The 21604-nt window shown below is 48.6% G+C and overlaps 1 protein-coding gene across 3 annotated transcripts in view; it reads left to right on the top strand.

Annotated features, from left to right (window-relative positions):
- mTor (serine/threonine-protein kinase Tor) overlaps positions 1–21604 on the top strand; it is a 504957-nt gene that overhangs the window by 399330 nt on the left and 84023 nt on the right. For all 3 annotated transcript variants that reach the window (XM_065435416.1, XM_065435418.1, XM_065435417.2), the window contains 2 exons: positions 12477–12672; positions 18718–18840. In XM_065435416.1, coding sequence (XP_065291488.1) covers positions 12477–12672; positions 18718–18840 — 319 coding nt within the window. The remainder of the gene's footprint in view (positions 1–12476; positions 12673–18717; positions 18841–21604) is intronic.

Below are 21604 nucleotides of genomic sequence, written 5' to 3' on the forward strand. Positions count from 1 at the left end.
GAGTCCAGACCCACACCTGGTCACCAGCATTGTATGTGACGGGTCTGTGCAGGAGATTGTAGTGTCGGGCATCGTATTCCTGTTGTTCTTGGATTCAGAAACGTGCAAGCTGCCTGGCTTTCTCTGCGCATTGCGTAAACTCCTCGGCACCAGTCTCGTCGTCCCCCCACTCGTGTGGCAGCATTGCGTCCAACATTGTTGTCACGTCTCGGCCGTAAACTAGGTTGAAAGGTGCCACGCGTGTTGTCTCTTGGCGAGCCGTGTTATACGCAAATGTAACATATGGTAAAATCTCGTCCCAGTTTCTGTGGTTTACGTCGATGTACATTCTCATCATGTCTGCCAGAGTCTTATTCAAGCGTTCGGTCAGCCCATTGGTTTGGGGATGATAAGCCGTGGCCTTTCGGTGAGTGGTACCACTTAGTCGCAAAATGGTATCCAGCAGCGCGGCCGTGAACGCAACTCCTCTGTCTGTTATGACCACTGCTTTGGCTGCTGTTCCACGTTGGATAGCACCTGTTTCGGCGCATCGAGTAAGGTAATCTATGACGACGATTATCCCATCTATTTCCGGCACTAGACAGTGGTAACGGACCTAAAAGGTCCATGCCAATTTGCTCGAATGGTGCTTGCGGCATCTGAACAGAATGCAGCAGTCCAGCTGGCTTGCCAGGTAGGGCTTTGCGGCACTGGCAATCCAGGCATGTCTGTATGTAACGTTTCACGATCAACGCAAGTCTCAGCCAATAGCACTTTAGCCTAATGTAGCCTAAGTGACCAGTGGTCGGCTCGTTGTGACAGGCATGTAAGACTTCGTCGTGAAGAGATGCGGGAATGATGAGTAGGTAGCTACTGCCACTAGGTGAAAAGTTCTTTTTATAGAGACCGTCGTGGCGTAAGCAGAATGAAGGCAGCCCTCTGGCGAATAACCTCGGCATGCTCCTTGTTCTTCCCTCTAAGCAATCGAAAAGAGGAACTAGTTATGCATCCTCACGTTGCTGGCGTGAAACAGCCACAGTGTCTAGCACTCCTAGAAAAGCCGTGTCATCATCGTCGTGCACTGCAGCCTCAACAGGAGACCGAGAAAGGCAGTCGGCATCAGTGTGTCGTTTCCCCGATTTGTATACAACAGTGAAGTCGAACTCTTGGAGCCGAAGACTTCAGCACACAAGCGGACCAGCTGGATCCTTTAAATCCAGCTGGTCGGCAGCAAAGCATGATGCCAGCAAAGTGCATGATGATTACTGACAACGATGAAACACCAACCATACAAATATGGCCGAAATTTCAGGACGGCCCACACCAGTGCGAGACATTCTTTTTCTGTAGTGGAGTAGTTAGCCTCCGTACTTGATAGCGCACTGCTGGCGTAAGCAATCACTCTTTCGGCACTGTCCTGCTGCTGTACAAGCACTGCATTAAGGCCGACGTTACTAGGGTTGATATGGAGAATCGTAGGGGCGTCTTCATCAAAGTGTGCGAGCACGAGAGGTGTCTGCAGCCGTTGCCGTAGGTCGTGAAGTGCCCGTTGCTGGTCTTCACCCCACACGAAGGGCACATCTTCTGTGGTGAGATGTGTTAATGGCTATGCGATGCGCGAAAATTCCGCATTAAAGCATCGGTAGTAGGCGCAAAGGCACAGAAAATGTCGCACTGCCTTTTTATCTGATGGCGTTGGGAAATTAGCGACGGCGGAGATTTTATCAGGGTCAGGTAGGACACCTTCACGACTAACAATGTGACCGAGAAATTGAAGTTCTACAAAACAAAAATGGCACTTTTCAGGTTTCAAAGTTAAACCAGCTGAGCGTATTGCTTCAAAGACCGTCTTCAGTCTCTGTAAGTGTTCCTCGAACGTGACAGAGAAAATAATCACGTTGTCGAGGTACACCAGACAGGTTTACCATTCGGGGCCTGAGAGTACCGTGTCCATTAGTCGTTGAAACATTGCCGGTGTAGAACACAAACCGAAGGGGTGCACCTGAAATTCATAAAGTCCTTCGGGCGTCACAAAAGCGGTCTTGTCACGGTCTCTCTCATCAATGTCTATTTGCCAGTAACCGCTTTTCAAGTCCATCGACGAAAAGTAATGTGCGTTTCGTAGCCTGTCCAGTGAATCGTCGATACGCGGTAGTGGATAAACGTCTTTCTTTGTGATCTGGTTGAGTTTTCGATAGTCGACGCAGAAGCGCAGGCTGCTGTCCTTCTTTTTCACCGATATGACAGGCGATGCCCAAGGACTCTTAGAGGGCCGAATAACTCCGTCCTCAAGCATGGTCTTCACTTGTGTTTGTATTGCCTCGCGCTCTTTAGGTGCTACACGATAAGGATTCTGCCGAATTGGTCTGGCGTCGGCTTCGGTGACATTACGGTGCTTAGTGAGCGGCGTCTGGCTAACTCGTGACGTGGATGAGAAGCAGCTCTTAAACTCATCGATGAGCTCAAGAAGGCTGTTACGTTCCACGGGCAATAAGGTGGGATTGATGTCAACCACAGGGGCAGGCATAACCACGGTGGACGTCACGTGCTCCACTGAGAGGCAGTCCTGTATTGAGGTAAATTCGTCGAAGTAAGCAACAGCCGTGCCTTTAACAATGTGTCGATGTTCCCTGGTAAAATTCTTCAGCAGGAGTTCAGCATGTCCGTCATGTACGTTAATTACGGCCCTGGCGATGGAAACCCCTTGACTCAGTACCAGTGCGTCTATGTGTTCAGCGACGCCAGTCCCGGTGTTCAAGTTGTCGCAGGTTAGAGGTACGAGGGAACAGCTTCGGGGCGGAAACGTGATGTCGTCGGCAGCGATACGTGGGTCGCTGGTGTTCCGCGGGGTCGACGTCGTCTGAGCTCGTAGAAAATGTGACGACAAGGTCACGGACATTAATCACTGCACCGTACTCTCTCAAGAAATCCATCCCCAATATAAGTTCCTTGCAGCACTCAAAGAGAATGACGAGGGTGGCGACAAAGATTGCACCAGCGATTACTATCCTGGCTGTGCATTTTCTAATCGGCATCATCAACTGGCCGCCGGCAGTTCTGATGTTGGGCCCGGTCAACAGCGTCTTCACTTTTCTCAGCCTATCGGCCAGCTTTTTACTTATTATTGAAAAAGGCGAACCAGTATCGACGAGAGCGGCCGCTTGGTGGCCATCAATGCAAACGACAAAAACGGCGCTGACGTCATCGGTTACAGAGGGTGTGGTTGGAGTCGTCAGAGTTTTAGAGTCGTCAATCATCGGAGATGGGGGCTCTTGGATAGCTAGCCAGTTCGCAACCTCACCCTCGAAGGTCGCTGCAGCTAGTTTTCCCAGCACGGGCTAGGGGACCTGCCCCTAGAGGCGTCAGAAAAATTGCGACGGGTCGGTGGGGTGTAACAAGCCGGAGAAGGAAAACGCGATCGAGGCGTCGCTGAACTTTCTGGCCAAAAGTTTGTAGAATTTCCGTCGCAGCTACGTGCAGCATCAGACTCAGAGTAATTGCAGCTGGGAAATCTTGGATACCCAGCCGCGCGGTAGTGGCACGCGCAGTAAACATGTCCTGCTTCGCCACAATGAAAGCATAGCAGCTAGCTGGCAGTCAGTGCACCACTAATCGGTCCTTCAAAGCGGGCAGCCGGCAGGGGATTCACCGTAAAAACGAGGCACAGCGATCGACTGGCGGCGATACGGCATAATTGGCGGCGGCTGTGACTGTCGAAAATAGGGCGTCGGGGGAGGTGGTGATGGATGCGTCGTAGTGGTCGACGGTGTCAGCAGCATCGAAGTGGCGGGAGGTGGACGACAGACAGCTTCCGCGTAGGTTAATCGACGCGGCACCACCTGCCAGTCGGGCGACGACAAGGCCTCTCGAACTTCCTCCCGAATGATATCAGCGACAGAAGTCACCGCTGGTGCCATGGGAGAGATCCCGAGGTGCCGGATCTCCTCTCACACAATCTCTCGGATGACTTCACGCAGAGACGTCCTGCAGCTCTCAGGTAAAATTGAAGCATTCACCAGCAAGCTCTTGCAATCATATTGGCGGTACCGTTGCTGTAGTGCCTGTTCTATAGCGGTAGCCTTCTTGCTAAATTCGGCCACTGTCGTCAGTGGGTTACTCACGAGTCCGGTGAAAAGTTCCTCCTTCACTCCGCGCAAGAGATAGCGCAACTTCTTTTCTTCGGCCATCTTAGGGTCTGCTCTGTGAAAAAGACGGGCCATATCTTCTGCAAACATGGCAACGCTCTCGTTTGGTTTTTGAATACGAGATTCAAGAAGGCGCTGCGCGTTGTCTCTTCTGTCGCTACTAGTGAATGTGTCTAGCAGCTGGGTGCAGAAGATATCCCACATGGTCAAATTTCTCTCCCGGTTCACAAACCACGTACGCGCACTGTCTTGAAGCGCAAAATAGACATTAGACAACCTTTGCTGGGAACCCCAGTCATTATAACTGGCCACACGCTCAAATTGGTCCAGCCAATTTTGCACATCTTCAAAAGCGTCACCATGGAAACTTTCTGGGATCTTGGGATTCTGCAGCGTCACCTGCGATGGAGTTGCAGTGGCCATGGCGGAAATCGGTAGACGCGTTCTTGCAGGGTCCTGCAAAGGGTTGAACTCGGGCGTCAGGCCTAGCAGGCGGCAACTGTATCGGTGAACAGGAGTTTCGACGAACGCAGGTGATTCCACGTTCGATGTATGGCTCCTTGAAGGGGTGCCAATCATGAGGCAATCCTACCCTGCACCTCCAGCAGTGTCACAGCCTAGTAGGAGATGGGAAAGCCGGTGTTGAGGACGTGTAAAAGCACTTTATGAGAGCAGTCAACGCGACGTCGTTGTCATCGCCTGGCACATACCCGCGGTGGCCATATAGGATGTGGCAATATAGCAAAGTCAGTAAAATCTGCAATTTGCTTCGTTATATTGAAATTTCGATCTACTGAAATTGGGCCTTTTATGCAAATATATCACCATGACAAGCTTGGTGACATTCAAGTTGCGCGCCCTTTGCATTGGGCACTGTAATGGCACGACAAACTTGGTGACATTCAAGTTGCGCGCCCTTTGCTTTGGGCACTGTGCACGCCGTACAGTGGTGTTGTTCAGCAACAACAGGCAGCGATCTTCGTGGCACGGGCAGCCAGATGGACTCAACTCGCATGCGCCACGCGCACGAGGTGTCACGCGAGGAGAAGAGGAAGACGGTTCGAGCCCAGTTTGAGAATGCGACTGCTGGGATTTCTTCACGACCACAGTGACTTTTACTTGTGGGCACAAGTTCGCCTTTAATAAATATCGTTGTTTTACTAACATCGTTACATTTCTGGTGGAAGTGCAGGGTATGAGTCGAAGCCCCACAAACGAAAGTCAGCGTAGCCCCGACAACTCGCGAGTTCATCCCGTAGAACTCTCACCTGTACACCAGCGGACCAGCCGCCGTCTTCGAGGTGACTCGCCCGAATTCGGCCCTCTTCTCTTCTTGCCAAGAGAAACTCCCACAACGGATGCCGCCACAATGACTACCCAGGTAACACCAGCACAGCTAGTCATAAGATAACCTCGCAAGCCGCCAACATTCCATGGTGACTCATTCGAAGACGTGGAAGATTGGTTGGAACTGTTCGAGAGAGTGGCGAGCTTTAATGAATGGAATGAGAGACAGAAGCTCCGTAACGTATATTTCGCTTTGGAAGACTTTGCAAAAACGTGGCATGAAAACCACGAACCCTCTTTGACCTCTTGGGAGGAATTTCGATGACAACTGCTTGCAACGTGCGCCAGCACGGATCGTAAAGAAAAGGCGGAAATCGCACTTCAAGCCAGAAACCAGCTCACAAATGGGAACGTGGCGATGTACATCGAGGACATGTCCCGCCTGTTCAAGCGTGCTGATACCACCATGAGTGAAGATAAGAAGGTCCGCTATCTCATGCGTAGAGTAAAGCAGGAACTCTTCGCAGTTCTTGTCCGCAACCTATCACGCACGGTCGCCGAGTTCAGATGTGAAGCAACGACCATTGAAAAGACGCTGGAACAGCGGGCTCGGCAATACAACCGTGAGGCAAGCTGCGCACCTGTCCATGTCTTCCCTGGAGGCCTGCCAAACGACTTGGAAGCCCTGTGGGAGCTTGTCTGGTCAGTGATCAGGGAAGAGCTCAACAAGTTGCAGATACCTCAGGCTCCAGCTGCACTATCTATCAACGACGTTTTCCGGGACGAACTCAGGAACGTCATACGGGATCCAGAGCGTGAGCCACAGCCGACACGGCGCACCCCAACGTAAGCCGACATACTCAGGCAACCCGCGGTATACAGTAGCGGAGCAGTTGCGACGACCGTTCCCTACCCGCCTACAGTACGCAGTGCACCTTGTCAACTAGAGCCACTGGGTGCCTATCAGCCTTTAGCACGTAGTGCACCTCGTTTTGTGGAACAAAGGCCCCGGAAAGGTGACTCTGGCGTGACCACAAGCGCAGGCCTCTGTGTTTCCACTGCGGAGAAGCAGGTCACCGGTATAGGTTCTGCCCGTACCGTCAAGTTGGGTTAAGGGGTTTTCCCTTAAGCTCACCATGCCCCCAAAACCATGAACGGCCAGCGGAGATGGAAGAATACTTGTCGACGCGCCCAAGCCCTGTTACTTCTCGCCAACGTCAACCACGATCACCGTCGCCCATGCGCTGCCGATTGCCTCGCCCACGCGCGTCTCCAAGATTGCCTAGGCGTCGTTCACCAAGCCCACAACAGGAAAACTGAAGCAAGCGACCTGTGGAGGTGAGGCCGCTGATAACCAGAGTTACGAAGATCCTCCAACGCGATTCCAGTGCAGTGACGAGATAATTCCAGTCTACAGGTGCAGGAACAAAACGATTACGTCAAATTTGCGGTTGATAATAGACGGATGCGAGCTGAATGCCTTAGTCGACACCGGCGCTGATTATTCGGTAGTAAGCTTCAAGATGGCGAAGCACCTTAAAAAAGTTGTGACGAAGTGGACTGGTCCGCAGATACGCACGGCAGGCGGTCATCTTATTACGCCCCTTGGCCGATGCACCGCAAGACTTACGATAAAAGGCTTCACTTACGTTTCTGACTTTATTGTACTGCCAGAATGTTCACGGGAACTTATATTGGGAATGGATTTTCTACAAGCTAACGGCGCCATAATTAACCTACGTAGGTCCAGTGTATCTTTCTCGACAAAACAAGCTATACCTGTGGAAGAATCGGAGGAGCGACGTCTCGCTGCTCTGCGCATCGTTGATGATGACGTAACTGTGCCGCCACGCTGCAGTATAATGGTTCTTGTGGAAAATGAAAGATTTTCCGACCGCGAAGGCATAGCGGATGAAACATAGAGCTCCTTTTCAACAAAGGTATTTGCGTGGCTCGGGGCCTTGTTCAGTTAAGCGATGGCCGTGCAAATGTCGCACTTACAAATTTCGGTGATGAATTCCTACACATCGCACAAGGAACAGCTATTGCCTATTTCCACAAGTTCTGTGAAGCGGCCGAATTATGCAGCCCAACTACATCGATTGCCCTGCCAGGAACCTGCAGTGTCGACAGATCAATAACCGTCAACCCGAGACTCCCGGAAGCCCAAAAGAAACAGGTATATGCCCTGATAAAGGATTTTTCTGACTGTATCTCTACGTCCTCGAAGGTACGGCGCACGTCTGTTGCGAAGCGCAGAATCATAACAGAGGACGCCGCAAGACCGGTATGCTAGCACCCGTATCGAGTTTCACCAAAAGAACAGGAGATCATCACGAAGCAAGTAGAGGAGATGCTTTCAGATGACGTTATTCAGCCTTCCAGCAGTCCATGGGCGTCTCCGGTAGTGCTTGTTAAGAAAAAAGATAACACACTTCGATTCTGCGTCGACTACCGTAAACTGAACATCATAAGCAAGCGGGATGTGTACCCCCTTCCGCGTATCGACGATACTTTAGATCGGCTCCGATGTGCAAAGTTTTTCTCCTCCCTGGATCTCAAGAGTGGATATTGGCAAATAGAGGTGGATGAACGGGACCCCTGAAAAGACAGCATTCGTAACCCCTGATGGCCTCTATGAATTTAAAGCACTTCCATTCGGCCTCTGTTCCGCACCCGCAACGTTCCAGCGAATGATGGACTCTGTGCTTGCAGGATTGAAATGGCAGTCATGCTTAGTGTATTTGGATGATGTAGCCGTATTTTTCACCACATTTGACCAACATCTAGAGTGCCTGCGACTAGTATTGAAAGCTATTCGCGCAGCAGACTTGGCTTTTAAGCCAGAAAAATGTCAGTTCGGTTTCAATGAACTTCGGTTTCTCGGACACGTCATCAGTGCTGAAGGCGTTCGGCCAAATCCCGAAAAGACAGCAGCTGTTGCGAGGTTCCCGACACCCACAGACAAAAAGTCAGTGCGACGTTTCTAGGGTTTATGCGCATACTACAGAAGACTTGTGGAAAACTTTTCAAACATTGCTGAGCCCCTTACAGTACTGACAAGAGAAAATCAACCTTTCATGCGGAAAAGCGAACAACAAGACGCCGTTGACGAGTTAAGGAAACGCCTGCAAGCTTCTCCAATCCTTGCCCATTTTGATGAGACAGCCAACACTGAAGTTCATACCGATGCGAGTAACGTCGACCTCGGTGCCATACTAGTGCAATGGAATAACGGCCAGGAGAAAGTAATTGCTTATGCCAGCCGTAAGCTCTCGAAAGCGGAGGCAAACTACTCTGCAACCGAGAAAGAGTGCGTTGCAGTCATTTGGGCAACATGTAAATTTTGGCCCTACCTCTATGGTAGACCATTCAGAACAGTCAGCGATCACCATTCGCTTTGCTGGCTGGTGAATCTCAAGGATCCATCCGGACGACTAGCAAGATGGAGCCTTAGGCTTCAAGGGTATGACATTATTGTCGTATGCCGATCCGGGAGGAAACACAGCGTCGCCAACTGCTTGTCACACACACCCGTCGAGACAACTGTGTCAGAAGAAGAGGATTTCCCGTTCCTTGGCATTGTTGACGTGTCACAAATGGCTCAACAACAACAAGATGACCTGGAATTGCTTCCACTTATGCAGCGCCTGGAAGGACTCAACGTTCAACTCCTGCGTATTTTCTCTAGGGGGCTATCCTCGTTCTGTCTGCGAGGAAGCGTCCTCTACACGAGAAACTTCGAGAACAGTGAGACAAAGTTTTTACTTGTCATACGCACATCTATGCGAGAAGGAATTTTGCATGCATGTCACGATGAGCCGACGTCTGGACACATGGGCGTGAGCCGTGCGGTCGCCAGGATTCGTCTGAAATACTACTGGCCCAAGTTATTAGCATCAGTGCAGCACTACGTCAAGACTTGTCGCGAGTGTCAAAGGCGCAAGACTCCATCCGTAAAACCGGCCGGCCTCCTCCAGCCAATAGAGCCACCAAAAGCCCCATTCCAACAAGTCGGTATGGGCCTCCTTGGACCCTTCCCAACATCATCTTTAGGCAAAAAGTGGATAGTGGTGGCCACGGACTATCTGACCCGTTACGCAGAAACTGATTCCCTGTACAATGCAACGGCTGTCGAAGTTGCAAAATTCTTTGTCCACAATATCATGCTCAGGCATGGCGCTCCCACAGTTGCTATTACTGATCGTGGAACGGCCTTTACTGCGGACCTAATTAAATGCTTGTTGCACATGACACATACTGATCATAGGAAAACTACGGCGTACCACCCTCGGACAAATGGTTTAACTGAACGCCTCAACAGAACACTGACCGACATGCTTTCGATGTATGTCGACGCTGAACATAGGCTGTGGGACGAAATTTTGCCATACATCACCTTCGCATATAATACGGCCGTTCAGGAAACAACACGAGTCACCCCGTTTGAACTTGTATTCGGCCGAGCAGTAACCACAACTTTGGATGCTATGTTGCCGTTAGATGAAGAAAACCATAACTCATCTGACCTAGATGATTTCTTGCAACGAGCCGAGGAGGCACGACAGATGGCAAGGTACCAAATACGCCGCCAACAACACATCGACTCCAGCCGGTACAACCAGCGCCGTAGTGAAGCTCATTATCAGCCCGGTGACAAGGTGTGGGTATGGACCCCAGTGCGATGCCGTGGATTGTCTGAAAAGTTTCTGTGCCGATACTTGGGCCTTTACGAAATACTTCATCGCATAAGGAACGTCACTTACGAAGTGAAATCCGCTGGACACGAGAGCCCAAGACGGCGCAGCTCCACGGAAGTTGTGCATGTTGTCCGCATGAAACCCTACCAGGAGAGGTCATCAACAACAACAACAACAAAGGTGAGAGCCCACAGGAACCCCTACTTCCTCTCACACATCGGGCCGATGCGGTAAGGAGGGGGACAATGCCACGACAAACTTGGTGACATTCAAGTTGCACGCCCTTTGCATTGGGCACTGTAATGACACAACAAACTTGGTGACATTCAAGTTGCGCCCCCTTTTGCATTGGGCACTGTAATGCTACGACAAACTTGGTGACATTCAAGTTGTGCACCCTTTGCATTGGGCACTGTGCACGCCGTACAGTGGTGTTGTTCAGCAACAACAGGCAGTGATCTTCGTGGCACGGGCAGCCAGTTGGACCCGGCTCGCATGCGCCACGCGCACGAGGTGTCACGCGAGGAGAGGAGGAAGACGGTTCGAGCCAAGTTTGCGAACACGACTGCCGTGGATTTTTTCACGACCGCAGTGACTTTTACTTGTGGGCACAAGTTCGCCTTTAATAAATATCGTTGTTTTTCTAACATCGTTACAATATACAGTCACCGATCGATTTTTCTTACACGGAAAGGGGCCGCAGAATTTTCCGAATTATCAGGCAATCGAAGAAAGCAAATTTGAATGACAAAACAATTCATTTTGATAAATTTAGAAGCCAGCCAAGCTTTCGTCTGCACTGAGACGCTATCAGGAAAAGCGCCAGCAGAAGGGAGCGAATGCTTCGTCTGCTTCTCGCTCCAACGGGTCACCGAAACTCAAGATTATGCCACCTCCAATACTAAATGCGCTGTAAGACGGTTCACGTTATGCATCAGAACAGCAAGTTGGGCCAGTTGGTTGGGATTCATGGTAAGGGTTGTAACAGCGCAACCAAGACAAGGACAACAGAAGGAATAAAACGACGACACAGCGTGATGCCATGCCATCTCAGCACTCTATGTGCACACAGCAGATTACCTCTAAAGCAGGGTGCGCAGCTGCGTATGCACTCAGCCATGCTTACAGCCATGTGCAGCCATGGCAGAGACACGTGCAAGAAATAGAGACGCGCGCCAACTTACCCCTACTCTGCCCCCGCGAGCTCGCTCCCCTCCCCCCTTTTCCCTTTGCTCATGCGGGAAGGCGGCACTCACGAAGCCATCATCTTTCTTGTCTCACCCTTGCACACTCACTCGCACCTATAGCACACAGTGCATGGAGTGCGATAGGATCTTATCGCACTTGGACTTTGGACAGAATGTGATGCGGCTCCACTTCGGTGGTCGCTGTTGTGGTGCGGTTGGCGATTTGAGAGGTGCCTGGGCAAACAGCTGCTTATAATTCAATCATTTGATGATCTGCATCCACGAAAGTTTGCATTTATTGTCGTGGCATTCCCTTGGGGCGGCAGCGAAATTTTGTTATATTGAAATCGCATACAAGTGCACTTCGTTATATTGAGGTTTTAAATACATGGTGTTCTATGAACAAGAGGTTATGAAAAGTTAAATACTTTATTATATACTGAATTTTGTCTATTGAAGTTTGTTATATAGAGTTTTGACTGTAAACTAAAATACCACTGTGACACATCAGTGCTGGACAGTCACGAGCAGTCAGCTTGCTTGGTCCGTCATCCTTGTAATGACAGTCTGCTAGGGGGAAACCCGCCGCTGATGTCGGATCTTGGCGCCTGCGGCTTGTCCCATTGCACTTTCCCCCATGCGCCTGTTCACTTCTTTCCACGCACAATGGCTGCTGTTGTGCACTGCCATGAGCATGTGCGCATTGTATTCGTAGACATTCCTTATTTCATAGAATAGTTTTGCACTGAGGCTGTGTTTCTCATACCGCCTGAAAAATAGCAAATACTATCAGATGTAGCATTTTGTCCATGTTTTGCACCAATGGTTCTCCCCTTTGCATGCATGCATTCATTGTGTGGGTGTGGGGGTGTTCGGGTGTGTTTGGGTGTCGTTACATGTCAGCAGCTATAAATGAGCTAGGAAACTAAGTTGAAATAACAGTTTCTACATGTTCTTGCATTTGATGACAAGGATATCTGTTTCTTGAAGCAAATACACATTTACTTTTTGTTCTTGTGTCGACTGCGCCTGAGGAATTTGGAACTGTGTACAAACTGTTGCATTCTGTGTGACAGCTGTGGAGAATTCTTTCACTATCATTGCTGTCATCAAACTGTTCTTCTTTCATGCTGTGGCAACTGGCTTGTTCATTGCAAGATTGTGCTTCTCATGTGCAGGCTGCTGACCCTGTGGTTTGACTATGGCCACTGGCCTGAAGTGAATGAGGCCCTGGCTGAGCGGGTAAACAAGGCCCCTATGGAGACTTGGCTTCAGGTGATACCTCAGCTCATCGCCCGCCTTGACACCCCCCGACCCTTAGTGGCAGGACTTGTTCATGAGCTGCTAGGAGAAGTGGGACGCAAGCACCCTCAGGTCAGTGCTGTGCTCAGTGTTGTCATTTTAGCGAATTTGTTGCTATATGTAGCGACATTTTTGTTTGTTTAACGCCAAACTTTTATATTTAGTGACCATTAACTTTTTCTGGGGACATCACAAAACAATTGGCGACATTTTAGCAACTTAAATCTCATGAAGGCTGCTTTGAAGATGGCCCTGCAGGATGTACCTAATTTTTGAAAGCCACATGTAAACGGCCGAAATTGGCTGTGGGGGCACATGGGCTCTGCGACCATGTAAAAGCAAACATTTGCCTTGTAGAAAGTAGTTAGTATGATTACCTTGAAGTGACTTCCGGTGTTGTCACACATGCTCCATTTTGTCTTGGTGTACACTGTTTCTATGAAAGAAAATCAGTTGTTAGTCCAGAGCCCTTCCTGCTCCTTTCTCTGGGCCTTGTCTCACAATTTTTTCTAGTTATTGTCTCCATCTTTAAGCATACCTTTACAAAGTAGCCATAGCTGTTGTCTGTGAAGTGCTATTTACTATGACTATCCTACTATAGATTGTGCCTTCTCTATTGTTGTTGTATAGTAGAATGGCATTTTACCACATAGGACACTTGCACTTAATTAACCCTTTAAGGGTTGTGGAGTTCTCACCCGTGCTTTTGGGACAAAGGAACGAGAACACAGTAGTGTAAACAGTCACAAGGGCATTTATTGCACCTTTCGTAAACTAATGCCTGGTAGCAGAGTTGCTATCCACAAAACATGCCGATGGGCACGCGACAAATCGCGGCAGTCCAACTCACCACGACGGAATAATGAGCAAATATGTTCGCCCCATGCTGGACACCAACACCTGGTCGTTCGCGCATACGGTCACGCAAACAGTGTCAGGATTGGGGGCTCAATCCCATCGCTCGTAACCCGTTGTCAAGATTGGAGTTTGGCATGAATTAGAAGGTAGCTGGCCCATGCCGTCGTCCAACTTATCCACGCTGAGAACGTTGATGAAGGGAAGGATTGCTTCTCATCGAGAACGAGGAATATGGGTTTATTTACAGCTTTCAATAGGTGAAGCGCCAATAGTGACGGCACACAAGAAGATATACAGACATGACAAGGCGCCTTGTCCTGTCTGTATTTCTTCTTGTGTGCCGTCACTATTGGCGCTTTACCTATTGAAAGCTATGCACCAACTAGTCCCACAACTTGTTTTACTGTTTATTTACTGTATTTACATGCAGTTCATCAGTCTAGCATGACTGCTTGAGAGAGTTTCCTGAGCAACCGCACAACAGCGGTTTATAAACACTCGGTCCTCCCTCGATCCAAGGTAAGGGAAAATGTTCGACCCGGAGACGAGCCACCTCTTCCGAGGAAATACACAAACACACATACACAGGTTCACGGTCCTCCTCCCCTGAGGCAGCCAGACTTCGCAGAACTCGCAGCTCACCCCCGCAGCGCGGCCCCATGGTATCCACTGTCTTGAATTTAAACGACGCGTGGGAAGGGGTCTCCCTAGATGTTCCCGCAGCAACTCTCCTGCTCATAGCAGATCAGGTCCGCGGTGGCGAGGGCAGGCACAAAGCCTGCTTCGTCGAACTCGGCTCCAACGATGGAGAGTTGAGGACGCGTGTATTGTTCTCCACACACAGTTGACTTAGTCACACCGTGGCTAGAGGTTTTGTGGCAACTTTCCAGGAAAAGTTGCCGCCCGCGGTCGCAACTGGTTGGCAAAACTTGCACGTCAGCGGGCCGTTCTTAACGACAGTGGCACGTTTGAACGATTGTGTTCGTCCATTGTGGAGTAGGCTTCGCGAGATCGTCTCGCAGGAACATGGATCGGGGCACATGCAGAACGTCCGCACTGCTTGCCGAACCAGAGCCCAGGGTGTCTACCAACCGGGAAAACCGGGAAAACCGGGAATTCTCAGGGAATTTGAACAGTCTGGAAAAACTCAGGGAAAACTCAGGGAATTTGTGCTTCTATCACGGAAAATTAGCTGTAACTTTATTGAAAGGGAACGAAAGTCGTGTTAATGCTGGCTCCAGTAACAGAGGAATCGCAACGAATCGTCATTGACGCCGTGTCATCGGCACGATGTATTGTATATATATCGGCACGATGTATTTTTTGGACATGCCCGATAATTTGCACGGTTTTGCGGCACCACCACGTACTCCATATAGTCAATGTATATTGCCTTGACTGCAGGTCTGAAATGGCATTAGTCAAAGCCGCCACCGCCGCTATTTTGATTATCTCGCCGCCTCGAACCGGCACTCTCACCGGCAGATCCGCTGGCAGCCGTAACCACCACCGCGGCAACGTTAGGCCTAGCTGCTTCTATGTTCGCTATTAAGCTTCTTGCCGTGCGGTGCCGTGTTTTTTATTGAAAGAATTCGCCGCTATCACCAATGGCACCGACTCCGCCTTTGTAATCCTCGCGATTGGCATTGAAGCTCGCAGAGCACAGCGCGTTGCGTAATGCCAGTCTCCGAAAGTTAGCTTCGCCTCAGTACACTACTGTTAGGCGGTGAAGCATAACAAGCGTGGGAAGGGGGCAATTGTCACGGGACACAGTATATATTCCTTAATTACACATGCGTGCACCCCGTCTCCTGTCGCAGTACAAGCCCTGATATGCCTAATAAGCGTACTGGCAGGCCTTCAGAGCTTTTTGAGACGTGCCTGTGGTAATTTTAGCCCATAAAGGCAGTTAAAGACATCCATTAATTTTTTTCAGACTGCCCGTTTTTTTTCAATTTTTTTTTTTTTGCGGCCCCCTCGGAAGTTCGAAAAATCAAATGTTGACTGTACAACTGACCAAGAGGATGCTTCAGATGATCCATGTGGTGAAAGCGTGGTAGAAGGAGGATGAGAACAGAAAGGACCGACGCACTGAGGAATTAACAGGAAAGGAAGGAGCCTTTTTGAAGGAGCTTGAGCTAAAAAAACAAAGTGTTGGCTGACGCTGAGACACAGGTGTCCCTCATCCAAACCAAAATAAATTGTTTAAGCAGTGAAACCCAACACTGAGATGTTGTGTACGGGCTGAGAGTATGTCAGGGCAGTTGAGGTTGACTTCCCAGCTGCTGAGAGAGAACCTTAATTGTGACAAAGTTCAGGACCTCATACATATCAGCTCGCTATCAGTTGATAGAAATAGCTGATATTAAAAAATATTTACTTATGTATGCATCTCCTTTTCATTCGTATTTGAAAATGTTCGACTCAATTTGGAATGGGCTTTACCATTTCTTTCGCTGTGCATTTTACTAACACCTTCCTTCTGTTTTCTTTTTAAATAAAATAGATATTACTCGTTATTATTCAAACTGGATTAAGTCATTTTTTTGTTTCAGCATGCTTACTAGAGAGCGACAGCATCGGGCAATGTGGTGTCCGCCTGTCTTGACATAAAACAAAGTTCTGTCTCATTCAGGGAATTTCGCAAAGGTGCTCAGGGAAAACCTGGAAAACTCAGGGAATTTGGAAATTTCAACTTAGTAGACACTCTGAGAGCCAAAGAGGAAGAGCCTTCTCTTTTCCGCGCCCAAGTAACCCCGCCGTTAGGTGGCATTAGCAGCGCAACACTCACGCCATCTCACGTACTGCGCTTCAACCAGACCGACTGCCGCGGGCGCCAGGCTACGCGGCGAAGCCAGATTACAAGAGATGGGAGCTATGCAGGAAAACAACATATCAGGGGACACGTGAGAGTCGCGCATACCCACAGGGTAGTCTTTATTTTGCAAAAGATGTGCATTCATGGTCAATTTCTTACATTGCAGTTTCCAGTAGTAGGAAATAATTGAAAACTCATGAAAGGAGTAAAAATTTATTGCCAGCAATATTTGTGAGATGTTCCGGTCACAATGCACTCCGAGTCTTACCTGCTCATCGGAATTTTCTCATCTGATAACGAGCTGTTATTCATTGATTCCGACTTGATACTCGTTATGCACTCAGAGTCGGAAGAAGAAATGCTTGAGCAGTGGCCGGGAGAAGAGCCACCACGCATGCCTTACCGAAATCATGTCTGCATGAACTCCAGTGTATGTGAATATTCAAATCTCAAACGAAGGTAGAACCAAAACTGAAGGCAAAAAAAAGAAAAAGAGCAACAACTTACCAGTATCCCTGGACTTCCGCCACATAGGGCTATAACTAAGATAGTGAAAACACGATAGTGGCTGCCTTAAAAGAGAAGGGCATTGCCTCAATGCACGCCTTGGTGGTGGAAGACGACATGCGTGCGACCGCTTGCGTGAGTGCTTGAAGGTGAAAAAAGTGGAGCTGTGTGCCCCAGTGAGTGTAAATGCAACTTCAATCGAGTTTGTGCAACTCCGTAGAGATAGCAGAACCTCTCAACAACTAGTCTTGTCGATACACGTGAAATATCAAACATAAGATCAACATCATACACATCATACATGTGGCAAAAAAGCATTCAGGATGGATCAGCGTTGTCATTCATGTTCGGTGAAAATCCTGAAGAGGTTGAAAGAGTTTAGGCCCTAAAGCAAAAAAAAAAAAAGACCCTGTAAATAAGGCCTAAGCACTGGAGGCAGTCACAGTTATGTACTGTCAATCATGAAAACGTGGAACAACGTTGGTCCTTTCTTCCAGCCAACAGTTGATTTTAATGAACTACACCTGGGCCGATATTTTCCAGCGATGCCTTTTCCGATTCTATGCTTTTTCAGACTTTTCTCGCTTGGCCAGTGGTCAGAGCGACAGTCTGCCCACATTATCAACGGGATCAGGCGGTCATGTGTGGTGGATAATAAGAATAGCATAGAATAAGACATAAGGCATCGCTACAAAATAGTGGCCCTGGACAACACTTCTGTTGTACGCTTAATGACTATTGCTGCTGCCATGTCTCATTAATTAGATGTGTCTGAATAGGCAAAATTATGCTAAATGCCAGTGGTCTACGAGTTCTGCAACACAGGTTTTACGGTGCCTCGAGGGATGGCGCCACATTGCATGGCGCCTCCTTCAGGCGCTTCTACCAGCCACGGTGGCTTAGTGGTTATGGTGTTGTGCTGCTAAGCAGGAGGTTGCACAATCAAATTCTGGCCATGGTGACCGCATTTCAATGGAAGTGAAATGTGAAAAACGCCCATGTCCCATGCATTGGAGGCACGTTAAAGATCTTCTGTTGGTCAGAATTAATCCGGAGCCGTCGACTACGGCGTACCTCATAATCAAATCATGATTTTGGCACGTGACTCCTCAGAATTCACTTCATTCTGCTTCAAGGTGGCCAGTGTGCTCTATCTCCCTGATGTCTTTCACTGCCTGTCATGCGGCCTTCAGCCGGTTTTCTTCTTCTGGCTGGGCAGCGTCTGTATAGACCAGTGCGTAGTATGGCATGGTGGGGTGTGCCATTGTGAACATGCACTACACACATTTTATGTGGCTAGTGTCATCTCCAACCAATCAGCTTTGCTGGTTGCCATTTCATGCTTACATCTACTCTCAATTATGGGAGAGCCAGGAATGTTTTTTCTGCAACCCTTTAGTGAACACAACTCAGTGCCTTAAGGAAAGGGAGGGGGACATTAAGAGAAGCATTCCTCCCTGCACGCTGTCCTTTGCAGCAGTACAACCCATTCTGTGTATTCGCCTTTAGCACGAGGGCTTTCACTTCCCATGCCGTCTGGAACTGTCAGTGTGACGGATCTTGGCCACTACTGCGCTTCTTGTTGTGCTATGGTTGAGGCCCTTCACCGGCTGAGTGCACATGGACAGCGATATGTCACATTATGCAAGGCATTCGTTTCTGCAGCTTTCTAAGTGTGAACCCATGGTGGTTGATACTCCTGTGTGTGCTTTTGAGCCAGCACAAGATGAAGCTACCAATGCCTGTAGTTTTTCGTGCCCCAGGTTTTGGTTTAGATTAAGCTTACAGAATGAAACCAACAGGCACCTTGTAACATTTGTTGGTAAATACTACTTTGAATAGCACTAGATGGTTGTCATGTGTGTGTAAGTGATAACCTCAATACTTTTTCCTTGTTGCCTGAAGTTTGTTTTTTTTTTTTTTTTGCTTCCCAGGCCCTAATTTACCCTTTAACAGTGGCATCCAAGTCGGCGCTTCCAGCCCGCAGTCGAGCAGCATTACGTGCCCTTGGTGTGATGCGAGAACACAGTGCCAGGCTAGTCAATCAGGCTATAACGGTGAGTAAACCTCACTTGTCTACGGTGATCTCTCCTCTGCACATACAAAATGTCTGCTGAGATCTCCCGCATGCAGCTAACCTGGAAGGCGACTTTTGTTTTCCAGCCGCACGTGGTTATGTCACGCATGTTCGCGTATGATCCCAACCTGCAGTACAGCGAATTGGTGATGCCATATCCAGTGGTGACAGAAGACAAACAGTGGCGGATATTTAGGCTATGTTTTTTTATCCTCAAGTGTTCTGTCATGTTATGGCAACAGAAAGGTTGACTTTACTTTTTATTGTTGAAGTGTGGCCACAGCAGCTCAGGGCTGTGAGAATTTAGCCAAGCTGGTAGTTTATTGCAGCTACTTATCTTGTGAACTCGAACCTCATTATGACAAAACAAGATATAACAATATAACTGATGTAATGAAATAAATAAAGTTCCCCTTGAAATCCCCATAGAGATCCATGTATATGAAACCTCATTTTAACGAAGTGAAATTGTTCTGCCAATGGATATAAGGAACTGCAGATTCGTCTCCAAAACCAAAAAATTATAAAACCTTTATATCAAATCTTCCTGCTACATTCCTAAGATTTTGTGATAGTTTATGTACATATGGAATTACAACCAGTAATTTGATGTAAAGGTTGTTTTTTCCGCCCCTAACAAGTTGATCAAAATTTGTGGTAAGATCGATAGGAAATTGGCCCAGGCTGCCTCCACTCATGCTGGGAAAGGCTGTACTGTTAAGCATACTTCCCCGTTTGTGCACTGTAGAATGGGAGTTGTTTACGAACTTCCATTTTCCTGCAGTCACGTATACATCGGTCAAACAGATCGCTGCCTCAATATTAGATTGTCTGAACATAGGCGCTCACTAATGGGTAATGCCTACTCGCATGTCGCGCGGCATTGCTCTGAGCATGGGTGCACTCCAATATATAAAGACACCACAATACTTTCCACGCATGAAAATCAGACTACGAGGGAGAATATTGAGGCCTTCTATATCAGAAAAAAAGGGTCGCGTTGTGTAAGCATGCCATCGATAAACTTGCATGATAGTGAATTTGAATTTTTAAGCCGCTTCATAACGTAGCATTAGAATAAATGGTTTTGCGTGTTTTTTTGTTGCCTGCGCACTGATAATGACGCCATAGACGGGAGAGCACGTGGTTATGGGTTGTGTACATATGTGTATGTATGCCTTCGAATAAAGTTAGTTGTGAGTTCAGCGCTGTCCTGTGTGTTCCTGCCTTCTGTCATCGTCTTTTTGCGCTGCCCCTTCAAGATGTTCAACCAGTACCAACTCGCCCAAATGTCGATCCTCCTAAGTAATTCCTCGTGTGATGCACCTGAAATGAGGACATCATCAAAATATGGAATGACGCCTGGTAGTCCGCGGAATAGTTTCTCCATTAAACTCTGGAAGATGCCAAGTGCCACGCTGACACCAAATTGTAATCGTCGAACGCAGAAGGCACCTGATGCGTCACAATGGTCTGCACCTCTACAGATTCAGCAGTCACTGGAAGCTGTTGGTAGGCCTGTGCTAAGTCTAGCTTTGCAAAGGCAGTTCCACCAGAGAGGGATGTCAGCAGGTGGTTGACAGCTGGTACCGGAGATGAGTGCTGCTGCAAGGCTTTGTTGATTTTGTTGAGTCTGCACTGATCCGGACGTCTCCATTTGCCTTCAGTGGCGTAACAGTAACGGTTACAGTAACGTAACAGTAACGTAACAGTAACAGCATAGTCAACTGGCTCTATGATTCCTTGTATCATTTTGTCCAGTTCGACGTCGATTTCTGGTTGCAGTGCGAAACGAACCCTTCTTGCTTTCAGGCGGATAGGCACAACCTCAGGGTTAAGTGCAAACTGCACGGGTGGTCCCTTGTAGCAGCCCAGCGTCCCGTCGAACACAGAGGCAAAGTCCCGGAATGTGTTATCAAGTGAGCATGGTTGCTGATCGATGCGTTGCACTCCCGTGATATTGATACCGAGTGCCAGAAACCAATCCAGCCCGAGAACACTTGGGCGCTCGCCCTTGACAATGACCAGGTGCAATGGGCCATCAAAATCTTTGAACTGCACTCGGACGGTACCAACTCCACGTACAACGATACCGTTGGCTTGATAGTCCCTCATGATAACGTAAAGTGGCTGTAGGTTTTGAACATGCCCCTTTGGAAAAATGCGTCTGGCTTTGACGTTGGAGATAATGGAAAAAGTTGATGCCGAATCCACCTCCATCTGGCACTGTGTGTCTTCGATTTTTACACTCACATGTAACTTCAGGGTGTCTACCAAACGGGAAAACCGGGAAAACCGGGAATTCTCAGGGAATTTGAACAGTCTGGAAAAACTCAGGGAAAACTCAGGGAATTTGTGCTTCCATCAGGGAAAATTAGCTGTAACTTTATTGAAAGGGAACGAAAGTCATGTTAATGCTGGCTCCAGTAACAGAGGAATCGCAACGAATCGTCATTGTGACGCCGTGTCATCGGCACGATGTATTGCCAGAGTAGTTAACGACCGATTTTCTAGACGCCCGATTTTTCGGACATGCCCGATAATTTGCACGGTTTTGCGGCACCACACGTACACCATATAGTCAATGTATATTGCCCTGACTGCAGGTCTGAAATGGCATTAATCAAAGCCGCCACCGCCGCTATTTTGATTATCTCGCCGCCTCGAACCGGCACTCTCGCAGGCAGATCCGCTGGCAGCCGTAACCACCACCGCGGCAACGTTAGGCCTAGCTGCTTCTATGT

This window comes from Dermacentor albipictus, chromosome 2 (assembly GCF_038994185.2).
Source record: "Dermacentor albipictus isolate Rhodes 1998 colony chromosome 2, USDA_Dalb.pri_finalv2, whole genome shotgun sequence".
Taxonomy (NCBI): Eukaryota; Metazoa; Arthropoda; class Arachnida; order Ixodida; family Ixodidae; genus Dermacentor; species Dermacentor albipictus.